Consider the following 14897-nt stretch of genomic DNA (forward strand, 5'->3'; position numbering starts at 1 on the left):
GCACATAAAGCCATGTTTAATGGTCAGCACCTGCACATGAGGGAGAGCAGAAGCTGCAGTCAAGGACAATGAGCCTGTAGTAAACCCTGCAGTCCGATGAGGCAGGGACCCTGCCTGAACCAGAAATCCAGCAACACCACAAGCAAGATGCTTTTTGTTTTCAGGAGGGTTTGCTGGTAATCTCTCCAGCAAAGAGGGTTATAAAGATGCTCTGATAGTGACTGGTGCAATCAGCTCATCCAAACTTGTAATTTCATCATGCAGCAGTTAGCATCTCCTTCAGTAAGCAGAGGCCGCAGGGACTGAATCCAACCCCCTCCTGGCTGCTGAGAGCCAGGAGCTTCTCTCCATCCCCCACTAAGCTGCTCCCACTTCCCATTTTTCCTGCACAAGCCCTGAGGGTCTGCCTTCCCCCCCCCCAAAAAAAAAGTCTGAGCTAGTCTGTGCAAAGAGCCAGTTTTACTCACAGGGGCACATCAGACATCAAGAAAGCAGAAAACATACAGGAAATATATAAGGAGGCTCTGGTTTTCATACAAGCAATTACTATTAACAATATTACAGAAAGAATAAATAAAAGTGATGTCACTACAGTAACCCACAAAGACTATGCTCTCCTCCGTTCACTGTGCATGGCTGAGCCGGCAGACCTCATCCTCCATGGCTGTGCTGCTTCAGTTTGAAAAATACTTCTCCAGCACCTTTGTTAAAAGCCCCGTCTCCTACAAGAAAAGGCACAATGGTGAGACACTGGGTCCCATACACAGCCTCCACAAACGTCACCTGCTGGGTACCACAGGGCAGATGATCAGACATAGTCCCATGCTGGGCCATGACAGCACTTTCATGGGTGGCTTGGAACAGCACATGAAAGCCTGGCTCCCACCCTGTGCTACGGCAGCTGGACCACAGCTGACAGACATCAGAAGCAAACTTCACCAGCTGCTGAGACAGCAGCCACTGGGCTGGGCTTCAGGAACAAGAGCAGCCTGGGGCCTGATTCAGCAGAGAGATATGATTGGGCAAACAGACAAAACACAGCAGGGAAGAGTTACAAATAGATTTTGTGGGATTGCATACTGCCCAGAGGTCCCAGAGCTATGAAGGGCAGCATCTGCCTTCATGAAGGAGGCCTCTCCCCAAACCCCTGCAGCCATTCCACTCCCCATGCACACGGTCTTGTCTCCAGGAGAAATACTGCCACATCCCCAAGAAGATGACAATGGATGGGATCAATCCTCCTCAGCCAGCTGAATCCTTGTCACACACAGCAACAGAGCAGCACCGTGAAGCCCCAGCATGCTGAAGGCTAAGCCCTACCTGCCACATGTGGCTAGAAAGACAAACCAGAAATCCCCGTTTGCAACCCCCTTCTGCTCTGCACAACCTCTGCCACTGCAAGCACAGAGCAGCATTGTGGGCTCCCACTTTGCAAAGGGATGGGAAACATCCCGAGAGAAAACTCAACAGCAGCAGACAGGACCAACCCATGTGAAGGGAGAGCAAGTAAAAAGACTAAGCCCTGTGATTTATTCATGCTTGGAGGGGCCCCACAGAAAGAAAGAACCCATTTGTGAATGATCAGTAACACCCTCAGAAAAGGAAAAGCTCATTAGATTTTTCAATAAAAGTCAAGTTCCCTCTACACTTATTGAGCCACAAAGCAGAGCATGTGTGCTGGAGCAACAGAGCAACACTTAGAGAGCATGTTAACTCCTGCCTTGCTGACCAGGGGGTCCTAAGGAAAGGAGAAGAATCTCTTTTTCTAAACAGAGTTGAGATGAGAGTGACTGATCCTGAGCAGGGAGTAGACAGCATTTCATAGAGCAGAGCTATCAAACAGCTTGTTAGACAGGTGGCGAAACAGCACACAGGCCAGTTCAAGCACAGGCTGGATGCTGACCCTACATGTCCAACAACAGTCACACTGAGGGATAAAGCTGTCAGGGTGGCAGGAATTTGCATTGGCACCGCTGTCACCCACAAGAGCAAGAAAAAATAAGGTCTGACAGAAAAGCGTAACACAGAGAGCACTCAAAGGCAACAGGGAGCAGCAGTCCTGTAATATCAACCAGCAGCTCAGGGGGGAGGATGCCCTGGGGGGACAGGTGGCAAAGAAAGGAGCAGGAAGGCAGGAGTTGAGTCTGGTGAGGTGCTCAGCGGTACCTGAAGGGCAGAACCAGGCCTACCACCCAGCAAGGTCTCCACTGCCACCAAGAGGACAGCTGGCACACCAGGGCACTGGCCAAGAAGAGGAGAGAAGCTTTGGGAGAAGGTGAGGGGTAGGAGCCAGCTGCACATGAGGCACCTAAGCTGCGATGCCACATGTGTGCAGGGCATCCCGCGGCAAGGCATCGGGGCAGTGAGGCAGGCAGCTGGCTAGCACCTGCTTGACCATAAGCCAAATTGCCCTCCACCAGCAAAACTTTGACACCCAGCACACACGCACCAAACACCAATGTCCAGTGCTGGGTGCTATCCCTAGCCAGGACCTGCCTTCAGGCACGGGCAATGAGCGCTGACAGGGCTGGCAGGGCACCAGCACCCAGCTGCCAGCCTAAGACACAGCACCAGTGCTCAGGGCAACCTCTGCCCAAGCCCATCTGCAACATGAGCTGTGACTATGTGGCTCACCTGCACAGAAGGGAGCCACAAGGATCACTTTTATCAAACTCACACCACATGCTCACAAATCATTAGGGCAGCACCATCATCTTAGGCAGTTAATGAAGCAAATGCTCTCCACCTCAAAGGCTCCCTAGTGGGGATGGAGAAGGATCTAGGGCCTTCAAAGCCCTCTCCTCCCTTTCAACTGCATACAAGCAGAAAAAGCTGCAGCAGCGCAGCAGTCAAAGCATCTTAAGGGGAGCAGGGTGGGCTGGTGTCTTCAGTCATGCCCAGCTGTTACCTTCACAGTGGAAAGCCCTCTATCCTGACTGGACCAGCTCTCTAGGAAAGCCTCGGTTTACCTTAGTCTGCTGAAACCGAGTCAAGAAGGGCACTTGAGCAATTAATGCCAGTCAGGCTCATATCGCTGCAACTCGGCTCCACCTGTGCCTTCCTCAAAAAAACAAAACAAAAATATAAAAGGCAAAGAGGAGGAGCAAGCACTGCCCAAACCTAGATAACAGAAGTAGCTTTACCTGCACAGCAGTGTTACTGGATATCTCCTCAAGTACAGCAGCTTGGTGGGACAGCACATGCAGGACCCACCTAGGAGGATTTCATCCCTTTTAGGCTCTCAGTTATCTTCTGCAGTGACTAGAAAGGGGGAGACGCCAGGGAAGTGCACATGAGGCAACAGACAAGCAGAGCCCCATAAACTGAGCAATTTCATCTCCGTGTCCTGCATGAGGATCTGTGTGTGTGCCTTGCTCCCAGAGGCAGGTTTTTCCACTCAGTTAGGTGAGCTCTGAGGCAGAAGCCACACGGAGGAGGCTGAGGACCTGCTGACGCACAGCAGGACTACCAGAGCTCCTGCCTGCTCCCCAAGACCCACTCTGCAGAGGTACAACTGAGGCACGCCTCCCCTCTGCAAGGCAAGCTAACAAAGCTACATGCTCCTCAGTAACAAGGGATCCCGACCACAGCGACACAGACCCAAGAGGGGCACATCAGAAGCCCAAGATCTTTGCAGGACACACTCCCCTCACATGCAGAGCTGTGCGCCCCTCTTGGCCTCCCTCTACACAAATAGCGGGGAGAAAGGGTTTCCTTCTCCCTGCAGTGACTGGAAAAGGAGACATTTCTTCACGGCCACCACAGCGGTCAGCCATCCACTTCTACATCTGGCCAAGGAAGACCCAGATGCTTATTAACAGCCCCTGCCTGGGCTGGAGATCACCACTGCCACAGCTCCATCGCAGCATCCCTTGACTGCCCCTACATCCTTCCCAAGCACTTGGGACTATCAGCCACTGCCCAGCTAGACACAAGCCTAAGGAGATTTCTCTGCCCCTTTATGGCTGGTGTTAGGAAGTGGTTTAAGGGGGGGTTAACAGGAACACAAAAGGGGGGAAAACTCTGCTAGCAGCTGTGTTGGTGCTCCCATCTCCAGTAAAGCTGGCTGTTGCAGATTAACATCTCCGCCACCTCCCTGCTCTGAGCATCTCCCTCCATCTTAGTCAATATTCACCTGTTCAGTGAGGTCATATTTTCCTTGGTTCTCATCCAAAAGTCTCTCCTGCAGGAGGATTTTCAGGAGCTCACGGGTAAGCAGTTCCATCACGTCCTCCAGCAAAGCTCTGAGAGAAGGACCGAAGGCCAATGGCACTGCAGGCTCCACCGGCGACTCCAGGTGCGGGGAGCCCGTGACGCTCTTCTTCCCCATGAAGTGACCTGCAACACAACCGGCGTGTCCCAACACCGCGCACCGGCGGGACCGGGGCGGCGCTAGGGCTCGATGCTACCCGCTGCCTCACGCCAGCGCCAGTCGGCGGGAAGCACCGAGCAAACCCAACGGACGCCTGGATAAGCCGAGCAGGACGGAGCGAGGAGAAACGCAAAGCCCCGGGGTCCTGGCTCCGCGGGACTTCGGGGAAACTTCCCCCTCCTGCCGACAGGACCGCCGAGATCGGAGCGCCACCGGCGCTGCCACCAGCAGACGCTGGAGGAGGGTGTCTCGCCCCTGCCCCGGGGTCCCGCCGCGCCCGGCCCCCACAGGGCTGCGGAGGCGCAGGGGGCGCCCCGCGGGTTGCCCTGGGTCCCCCGTGCCCCGCCCGGCCCGCCGCCTGCGTCCCCGCCGCCCACCGCTACCTGTGGCCCAGAGGCTGCCGCGGGGGTTGACCTTGATCTTGGCCACCTGGTTGCGGTGCTCGGCCAGGTCGAGGCGGACGGCGGGGCCCAGCGCGGCGCCGCACAGCAGCAGTAGGAGGCAGCGCCGCGCCGCCATGGCCGCCCCGTCGGGACCGGGACCCGAACACGCACACCCGCCACGCCCGCCGCTCTTATAGACCGCGGGGCGGAGCGGGGCCGAGGGGCGGGGCCGCGGCGCGCACCCCCCGCTCGCTGCCCGGGCTTCGCGCCCGCCCCCAGCCCCAGCGCACCCGCTCGCTGCCCCGCAGCCTGGGGGGGCGCAGGCCCCGCGGCGCCTTGGCCCTCTGCTTGTGCCCCCCACCCCAGCAATGCCACCCCCGCCTGGACGCGCTGGGACAGGGCGCCCACCAGGCCACCGAGGTGCCCGCGGGGCTGCCCGGTCCGCGCCGCCCGGTCGCCGCTTGCCCCCGCCCGCCCGGGACGCGCTCAGTGGGGTTGCCGCGGCACCCCCGCCCCCACCCGCTGCCGGTCCCCCTTGGCCCTGCCCCCGCTTGCGAGCGCCGAGGCAAAAGCAGCTCGGAGCAGCCCGGCCTTGCCTGAGCCCGCTGCCAGCCGCGGTGGTGCCGTCGTGAACAGGTTCCTTCATCCTCCAGCAGCTAAAGGGGCTTGTTGGGATGCACAAGGAGCATCAGATCTCCCGTGACTAAAGCAGCTGTAGTGGCAGGAGATCCGATGTGCCCTGCACGTCTCAACCATCTGAGCTTTGCCTTTCCTAAAGTTGTTCCTACAAGCACAGGTAACATTTCCAAATATCTCCTTCATGGCCTGCCCATGCTCCCATACCCTTCGTACTGCCTTTTTGCACTGGAGCTCAGTCATGAGTTTCATCCCCAGTTTAGCCAAACCCATTTCCCAGTACACCTACTTATGTACCTGCTCATTGGGATGGACATGGCAGATCCTGTCCTTAAAGGCCTGCCGGCTCTGCTGAGCTTCCTCTCCTCTTCAGAGCAGCCTCCCACAGGATCCCACTTATCAGAGCCCTGCAGAAACTGAAGACCAGAGTCTGTTTCACCGCTTACCTTTTCCACTCCCTTCAGGATCTTGCAGGCTGCTGTTCCCTGATCACTGCACCCAAACCTGCTGCTGGTTGTCACGTTCCAAATCAGTTCCTCCTTTCCCATCAATGGGCCAGAGCTGGGCATGCCCAGCAGCAGCATGGATGGAGCTGTGCCCAGCCATGTCAGGGAGGGAGATAGCGGGGGGGCGGGACATGGACATGTTTCTGCCCAGGGTTCACACAAAGTGAAGTCCATGTACAACTGGAAGCGTCGGAGCAGAGGGTCCTGAGACACCGGTTGTGTTCCATTTCTTCTTGTCATCTGCCTGCAGGGACTTTTGGGCTCCTCCAGATTCACGATTATACAACAGGGGTGCTTTCAGGGGCTGGGCTGCTGCAGGACAAACCTATGTGCATAAAGAAGAGACAAATAAGAGTGCCCAGCAATCTCACCCAGCACGCTGGGCTTTGAATTATCTCCCTTTTGTGTTGTATGCACAGACCACAATCAGGAAGCAAAGGGTCTGAAGGGTTGAGCACCAGCCAGGATCAGGTAGCTGGTAATGCAGCTCTCCCAACAGCCAGTTACCCAAGGGGCAAGCAGAGCAGACTCACAGATGGTCATCATGTTCAGAGAGAGAGTCCAGATCATCAAGCATGTTCATGGTGATGAGGCAGGTCTCAGGGCAAGGTGAAGGTCAGGATGAGGTCTGGTGGGAGTAACCAGGGTCAGACAGAGTCCATAGGCATGAGTCAGAGCTGAGATCAGGTCAAGTCAGTCCATAGCCAGGCACTGCTCAGCTCGAGACTAACGCTCCTAGGATACGCATCAATGAGAGACTAATGGCCCAGGGCTGAGTTTAAATGGGTTCCTGGGCCCATGGGGGTGGAGGCCCAGGTGAGACCCATTAAGATCTGTTAGTGTCCTGACAAATTCTGCCAAATTTACAGCTCCATAACTTTGCAAGGAGGTGCAGGCTGTGGGAGAGGAAGTGCCTGAGATGACCCAGTTCCTCTGGGAACTAGCACAGGGAAGATTTATTAGCAATGACCTTCTCAGCATTTACTGCTGTTCAAGAGAAAAGGGCTAGAGGTGGCTTGTTCCTCTTCAGCAGCAGGGGGTTAGAGTCCAAACTGCAAGCGCAGCTCTAACATTACAAGGAGGAAAAAAAATAAAAAAAATACTCCTGTGTTAGACATGCATCCTTCCGAACTGCCTATGTGTCCCCCTGGGTGGGCAGCTGGCTGGTCAGCATGTGTGCCCTTACTGTCCAGGTGATGGGCATGGCCAGCTGGGAGATATTGCCTTCTAGTTGGTCCTCCACCCAGCAGGGATGTGGCTGCCCCCACTAGCCTTGTGCCTACCTGTGCTGGAGGTCCTGAGCCGCAATGGGAAATCTCGCTCCCCTTTCCCACCATGCTCCTTTCCTGGTTGTGTTCAGCGGGAATATTGCTGAGCAGGGCTGTGCTGGGGCTAGCCAGGAGATCAGGGAGTTCATGCCCTGTTGCAGTGTCATTATAAATGCTTAGAAACTGAGGGGACACCAGATTAATTGCTGAGTACTGAGGCTCGACCAGATGGGGCACATGTGGGAGAGCTGAGCCCATAACCCAGACTGCAAGCCTGGGAAGAGTAACGGAATAGCTGCTCGGGAACTTGGACGCTGGAAGTGGGAGCATGATTCAAGGCAGCCAGTGGGATTTTTATGGAAAACAACTCATGAAACAGACCCAAACTGACCACTCGCTGAGCGGCAGCACCAGTGCTACAGGCAGCTGTGCAGCTGTAACCCAGGCAGGGCTTTGAGATCACCACTTTCATCCTCTGCAGCAGTCTCATTAAATACTACTGCCAGATGCCAACAGACAGACCCCAAGCAGGAGACTTAGCACAGCTCACCCTCTTCAGTAGTGTGATTACAGCCAAGTGGATGTTCCAATGAAGGTGGCATGGGAGCTGAGCAGCCCCCAGGCAGGTGTAGATGCTTGACAAGCTGGGCTCATCCACTGAGTGTTTTACTGCACCTGGGAGTGAGGTCTGCAGCTTGGTCATATGGGGCTGGAGTGGGCTGATGGCACTGCAGCCAAATTCCACCATTCCTGGGAAGGCAAGAGAGCTGCCCACTCTCTTGTCACCCTGAGCCTGAACAAAAGCAGCCTTGCTTACAAATGGAGACCAGGTTTCCTCTGGATTTTTTAGTCCTTATCTTCCTTGCAAAGTGGTGATGCCATTCCTAATTTGGAAAAAATAACTGGCACCCAGGACCCACCTGGGAGAGGCACCATACTCTGAGCTCCAATCCCCAGGCACCAGCCTGGCAGGGTTTGTGATAGATTTTCTGCATCTGCCTTCCTCCAACTTTGGCGTGCAGAGCTGGCCCACTCAGCGCCTGCCCACACATCTGCCAAGCAGTGGAGGAGCCAGCCCATGAAAAGATGCTGTCTTCAGCAGTGGCCGTAACAGGTGCTCAGAAAACCGGGGTAAGAAATAGTATGTGCTCATGAATCTTCCCTGTGACACGTTGCCAGTTCACAGTGCCTTGACTATCAGCGGTGAATTGTGCTGAAGAGTATGCTAAAGATTTCCTCTGTAGATTAGAATCCAAAGTACAAACCTACTGCTGTTCTCAGGGAGGTGGCATTTCTTGCTTTTGAAAAAAAAATGCCCCTACATTTAGTCCACCAAGGCTCTGGGGCACCCGTATTTTGTGGGTAGACAGGAACTTGATCTACCTGTGATCTGAATGGATGCAAGCTTTCTTTAGCATACTAAGAGAAGCACTGGCAGCAGGGGAGGCTGGAACCTTGGACAGCTTTGGTCTGGAGCCTGCTGAGACCTGCAGCATTCAGGGCAGGAATCACCACTGCAGCATCCTCCACTGCTTGCTCTCTCCAGCCCAGCAGAGGCTCGCTTTCCCAACTGTTACCAGCCACCAAAGGAATCTTCCCAGCTTATATATCAAAAAAGGCATTACAAATTCTATTTCAGAAATTGATTTTGCTGACAAAGGTCACTGCACCGGCTTCCACCAGCGGTGCAGGAGATGGGCCTCTAGACCACCAGCTTCCTGCAAGGGCCTTATAATGGAGCTGGGGAGGGACAGGGTTGACTCAGCAAACACCGGGCTTCTGATAGATGGCTATGTCCTGAGGCAGAGCTGCCTCTGCCCAGAGCTAACCATCCCCTCTCCTGGTAGGATTAACCCTCTGGGGCTGGGTGAGAGCAGCCTGCAGCCACCTCCCTGCAGCCCTGCACAGATCCACACCCTCCGGGAAATGGTCCCGTCTCACCCAAAGCAGACAAAAAACCCCAGGGATCCTTAGCTGGCACCACTGGTTTCCCCTGATGCCTCCAGCTGGAGGAAACAGCGATGGTTTGTTTTGCTGTCTGTTTTCCCGTGGTAATTCTTGCACACAATGTTTCTCGATGGCTACTGACCATTTCATAGCACAATCTGTTACAACCCCGACGTTCCAGATGGTAACACTTAACTCAGAACCCGTTGTTTTATAAATAGAGTTAAAATTGTCTTTTTTCCCCCTGTGCACCATTTCATATTTACATACATTTGAGTTTCATCTTTTTTTATTGCCCAGTCTTTTTCCACAGTTGGCCTTCATCCACCGACCCTTTGCATGAGCAGCAAACTTCAGTATTTGCCTGTTTTTGCTGATCATTTTTGAATGTGCTGAATGTGGTCCCTGTACAGCTCCCTGGTGTTTTCTGCTGCAGAGCTTGTTGCCTCCTACCTTCTGTTCCTTACCTTTTAGCAAATTATTTCTCCCTGTAAGGACCTCACCTCCCATTCTGGGGTTGCGTTCTTTCTTTAGGAGCCTTTGCTGAGGGACCTTGCCAAGTACCTTTGGGAAATCCAGTTGAATGATCCCAGTGGGCTCACCTTGCCCATGCACCTCCTAACTTCTTGAACAAGGAACAGCCCTATTCCTTTCCAGTCCACAGATCTGGTTTATAGCCTACCGATCCCCACATCTCCACCTCAGCCACTGTTCTGCCCCTTGGTGCCACGGTAGGCTTGACAAAACAGGGGTGCTCACCACGGCAAACAGGTCAGTGCTTTCAGGTCTGCGTCCTTGCAGAGCCTATGGGCAGCTACAACCGGGCCTACGGGTTCATTGCCATCCTTTGGGTCACCGATCCCTTCTGCATGTTCTTCCACTGCTGGTGTCCAGGAGCTGCTGGCCGCACAGGACGCCTGGGGTGCCCTGTTCCTCATCGAAGAGCACCTTTTGTCCATGTAGGGCTAATATGAGTAGTAACAGACCTATGAAATGGGCACTATTAGCAAATCCTCCAAATGTAACTAAAGATGAAGCAAGATTTCATCGAGCAAAGAAAGGAGACCTTTCCATAACTATGGAAAATAAATATATCTAAAACCTGCACATCCAAGAGGGCCTTGCTAACGCTGAGCTAATAATGAACAAACGGAACAGACCAACCTGGAAATACTGTGGCTTATAGCATTTAAAGCAAGGTCCAGTTTATTTCTTTGTTAAATTATGCTTGGAAACCTTGGCATTGACTAATGCATCTCCCAGAAACGTGGCCAATCTGGTCTGGGAGAGACTCCGAGCTGTGGAGCTCCAGAAACACAGCGCAGGCGCTCCCCAGCCCTGCAGACATCCAGCTGGGCAGGCAAATGCATGCTCAAAATCAATGGCTCTAATAAAAAACAAACACAAACAGCAAAGGCGTCGAATCCCCCTGTTCGCCTCTTTCACAGAGCTCCTGGTGCCAATAAAACTCTCAGTAGCAGTTAAGTTGTTTTAGCCTCCTCTTCACCACTTCTCCAAAGCCAGGTCAAATTTAAAATCCTGCCATAAGCCTGAGGGTCTACTTTGATGCATTTTTCTCTTGTTTACAAAGATTAAATCCCTCCGTTACATTCATTTGTCCACAGGCAACAACTGTTATTTACAAAAGATAAAATTTGAAAACTTGCACATCTTGTTTTCAACTCCTTTTCAATTTTCATTTAAGCTTTAAACAAGTTGTGGTTTTTCCTGAGGTTTCCCACTCACTGGACATAGTAAGAATAACTGCTCTGCAAGGAGACTTAGAGAACAAAATATTGTTTTCTTGCAGGCAAATCCAGGCCTAGCTTAGCTCAGAAGTGTCCCAACCAGAATTACATGGCAGAAATCTGATGTCCCAGTCTGAGTGAATTGAGGTTCAGAGAAATTAAATTGAAGTTACTTTTCTCTACATTACTTTTACTTCTGTCTCTCTGGAAACTGAAACCCTTGCAAGGTTTAGTTTCTGCAAGGGAAGGAGAGATTGGAAAAGAAAGGTGATATTAAGATTCTCGCAGAGAGAACTCTGGGAAGTGTTTCTAAATCATTAAAACAGAAGGGGTGCAAGTCAGGAGATGAGGCAGAGGGAGTGAGAGACAGAGCGTGCCTGCTCCATCCTGGATCACAGACGGTAGGTTTTCTAGCCCATCCCTATTTAGACTGTTCTTCTCTGTGGAGGTATTTGATTTCCCCTAAGGTTTAGGGAACTCTGCTGGATCAAACATTTAAAGGACCTGCTAGAATTGAACATGTGTATGAACTGCTCCGTGAGCAGGAACTGATTTAGCAAGCAGCAGGACCCAGCATGTAGGCAGGCCCTGCTCCACAGGGAAGCAGGACTCTGTGTGGAGGAGCTGGTGGCTTTCCACAGAAACTGAGGGGCGAGCAGGGATGAGCACACAACAGCAAGCAGCAAAGCTGCTACCATGAAGAGGGGCTCCTCATAGCCCGGCAGACCGCCAAGTAGCAGCAAAGCCATCCAGTTACAGCTAAGGAGATCCAACAAGGCAGGCTTGCCAGGAAAGCCACCATACCCCTTCCAACTCCAACATGCATCAGGCTGCAGAGCCATCTCTGTCTCTGCAGAGACCCGCGGCTTCCTGAGGGGCGAGCAAGCTGAAGTGCCTGGGTGCAGATGACAAAGGGATGGAAGTGTTGCAGGGGAGGGGAGAAGGCAGAAGGGGCAGGCAGCTATTCAACTGGCTCAAAAGGCAGTGTAGGTGCTATTTCTCTTCTCTCAGGAGCCAGTGATGAGACAGTCGGATCAGTCACTACTACACATCAACTGCCACCGGGAGCTGCAGACACTGATGGGAAGGGCAAAGGCTGTGCCCTGCCGGCATCACCAGGCACATCTCGCAGACTGAGGACGGGAACCAGGACATTCCTCATCTGACTCAGCCACTGAGCCACTGACACAGCATGCGTCTTCAGCCTGGGTTACCTAAACATCTGCTTTGCGTTCCCCTGCTCCAGCACAGGAGCCATCCCCAAGCGACATGCTCTGCCTAAGCCACCCCGCCTCTCCTGGCCAGCCTGGCCCATTCTGGGAGCTGCGTGCTGTACCTGCTTTCATGCATTTCTCCCACAGGAACTGGTCTTCTAAACACGCATGGACAAGACTTCACCTTGCAGATTGTCCTGGAAAAAGTGAGGTTGACCTGTTCTGATTTTAAGGGCAGGAAAACCGCCGTGAGATTACCTCGCCTCATTAAATGAAAGGATGCAACGATTGTCTTACAAATCCAAGCCCTAGAAACCCCTACTAAGCAATATGCAGCAACAGATCTGGATGAAACAGTGTAATGCTTATTACCGTTCAACCAACAACCATATGTTTAAGTATCATAAACATACAAAGATAGCCTTCGTCTCAAGGAGTTTTGACATTAAGCATGTTACTCCTCAGCTCACCTCCTATCCATCACGCTTTTGCTCATGCATTTAGCTTCAATATGAAAAAATGGAGTCACCCAACAAAATTCTAGCAATGATCAGAAATAGCCCAGCATCACTCTGCTCTGTGAAACAGCTCCTGCCCATGAAGATATCTGTGCCCTGAACTGCAGATGTGATTGAACAGCAATTAAGCAATGAAATTGCCTACCAGAAAACCTGCTCTGTTTGGCTGTAACCATAACAGAAACAGAAGGAATCTTAGCCCTGGCAGGTATTTTTCTTGGGTTTGGGTGGTTTGTTTTTTTTTCCTTTACAAACCAGACCTTCCAACACCCACATACTTCACAAACAAATCCTTTTCTTGTTGTGACACAGAGATCTGTACCCATCTCCAAAGCCTTCAGTCTCAAAAGCTTTGCTAGAGCTGACCAGACGGCTTCAGCTTTAAAAAAAAAGAGGAATAAAACTGAAACAAAAAACAGACACGTCAAGTTCTAACAGCAAAACCCCTGGCTCTGTGGGAGCACAGCAGCGCTTGCCAAACATTTCAGCATTAGCACCCAGCTGAACCAGAGATCCTGCACGCTCTGTAGCTTTTCTGCTCAGCAAAGCAGAATAAGTCTGGTGGGGACAGCCAGCAACAACTCTTTGTCATCCCATGTTCTGTTTCCAGCTTGTGCAGGCTCATACCTCGCACCCCCTCTTCCCACTGTGCTGGAAGGAAAGGCGTTATAGGGATAGTGATGGGGGAGGCAGTGCGGGAGCTGGTGGGCGTTGGAGCTGTCAGTGGATTCACTGCTTATTTATCCTCACCTTAATCGGAGCCAATACCTCATTTCACAGCTGCAGATAACGGAGAGCCACATTCTCAGCTACAGTGAGCTGAAAATAGGCAGAACACAGACCACAGAGACGAATTCCCAAATCTCACACTGCAGCCCCTGATTTAGGGCAATTCTTTCTGTTCTTAAGGTGTCTGCAAACTCAGAAAAAGAGCAACCCACTGAAGCTGGGCTGCAGCAGGTTCCATCCCACCCTTTACCCCAACCACCCTGCACTTTTTTAAGCACTTCCTGCTCAATTACTTCACATAGCATCATGCCAGAGCAAGGTTGGGAAAGGCACACACCTTCCTTCAAGTTCCAAACAGGTCTGCAGCCACCTTGGCATGCAGAGTATGCCCTCAGCCACAGCAACCAGTGACACCTGCTGCCAGTGACCAGCCATGCCAGGAGGGTAACCCTGCCACCAGCAGCACCCACAGGCTACCCTCTCCTAACATCCCAGAACGACCATTTCTTTTCTCTTGGAACTGAGGTTTCAGCAGACGATCTTTAACAGCTCATCTTTGCTCTATAATCATAAATCCTTTGTATTTTAGTCTTTTTTTTTGTTAAATTAACTCAGTAACAGTAACACAACTGCTTCTGCATGCTCAGATTTTTGCAAAGGGTGTGAATGCGAGAGGACTTGGAGAACAGCATCAGCAGCACCTTCAGTGAGTTTTCACCGTAAGGTGTCGATTAGCAGACTTCACAAGAGCTCAACTCAGTCCTTTACGTAAGCCCAAGTTAAAAAACAATTTATGCACAAAACCAGTTTAAGCTAAAGGCAAAGCAGAAGAATAGACTCAAGCCTCAGTGGGACCTGCCAAGGCGGAAACACTGCTCCAAGTCCTTAGGAAGGTCCTCCATGGTCACAGCAGCTCCCACAGATTTTGTGTTCCCTTGCTGCTGGCCAGGTTTGGCTTTTGACAAATCATCCCATCCGTGACTTGAGCATTTCAGAAAAACTCTGTACCCACATTCTCTTCTCAAGTGCTCCAGCACTGAGAGTGGGAGATACAGATTTTATTACCATTTTTTATTATTAAGTTACAATTACTCAAAGAGCCACAGGCCCAAGGCTCAGGGCTGGATCCCTTCACAGACTCTTTGCAGTGTCCCAAACATGATTTTTTTTGCTTCATCCTACCCAGGGAACAAACCACCTGGTTAAACCAACTTGTGTTGGGACACCACAGGTCAGCCCAGCTACTAAGCATTAAGCAAAACGGTCCTGTGGACATAACTAACAGCACAATTCACTTCCATAGATCGGACAGGCTTGAGAAGCCTAACGAGGTACATATGTAAGAAACTGAAAATAGACCCTAAACACCCTACTGGGTTTTGTCCTTGCCTTTCCTGATGTTTTATGCTACACAAGCTGTACTCATGGCAGTGGCAATCATCTTTAATGATCCCTGTTGTTGTTGAACCTCAGAGCAGTCATGAAAAAGAGGGAACAGAGGATGCAATGAAACGCACCTGAAAAAACACACAGTAGCTTTGAACTGTGTGTAGATTTTGCAAGACTGAGGAATGCC

The 14897-nt window shown here is 52.0% G+C and overlaps 1 protein-coding gene across 1 annotated transcript; it reads right to left on the reverse strand.

Annotated features, from left to right (window-relative positions):
• Positions 1-437: 437 nt before the first annotated feature.
• On the reverse strand, positions 438-5227 carry NMB (neuromedin B). Its single transcript, XM_056347827.1, has 3 exons — positions 4756-5227; positions 4136-4338; positions 438-722 (listed from the first exon to the last, which is right to left on the reverse strand). Exons 1-3 carry the CDS (start codon positions 4889-4891, stop codon positions 675-677), a joined length of 387 nt encoding a protein of 128 aa, XP_056203802.1. The 5' UTR covers positions 4892-5227; the 3' UTR covers positions 438-674.
• Between the last annotated feature and the right edge of the window lie 9670 nt (positions 5228-14897).

Source organism: Falco biarmicus, chromosome 7, assembly GCF_023638135.1.
Source record: "Falco biarmicus isolate bFalBia1 chromosome 7, bFalBia1.pri, whole genome shotgun sequence".
In the NCBI taxonomy this organism is placed as follows: domain Eukaryota; kingdom Metazoa; phylum Chordata; class Aves; order Falconiformes; family Falconidae; genus Falco; species Falco biarmicus.

What these genes read in the sequence shown, in the direction of transcription:
- NMB (XM_056347827.1), bottom strand. Translation starts at nt 4,891, where the DNA reads ATGGCGGCGCGGCGCTGCCTCCTACTGCTGCTGTGCGGCGCCGCGCTG. An exon ending in CGGCAGCCTCTGGGCCACAG is followed by an intron (nt 4,339 to 4,755) that starts GTAGCGGTGGGC and finishes GTTGTGTTGCAG; the next exon opens with GTCACTTCATGGGGAAGAAG. An exon ending in AATATGACCTCACTGAACAG is followed by an intron (nt 723 to 4,135) that starts GTGAATATTGAC and finishes CTTTTCTTGTAG; the next exon opens with GAGACGGGGCTTTTAACAAA.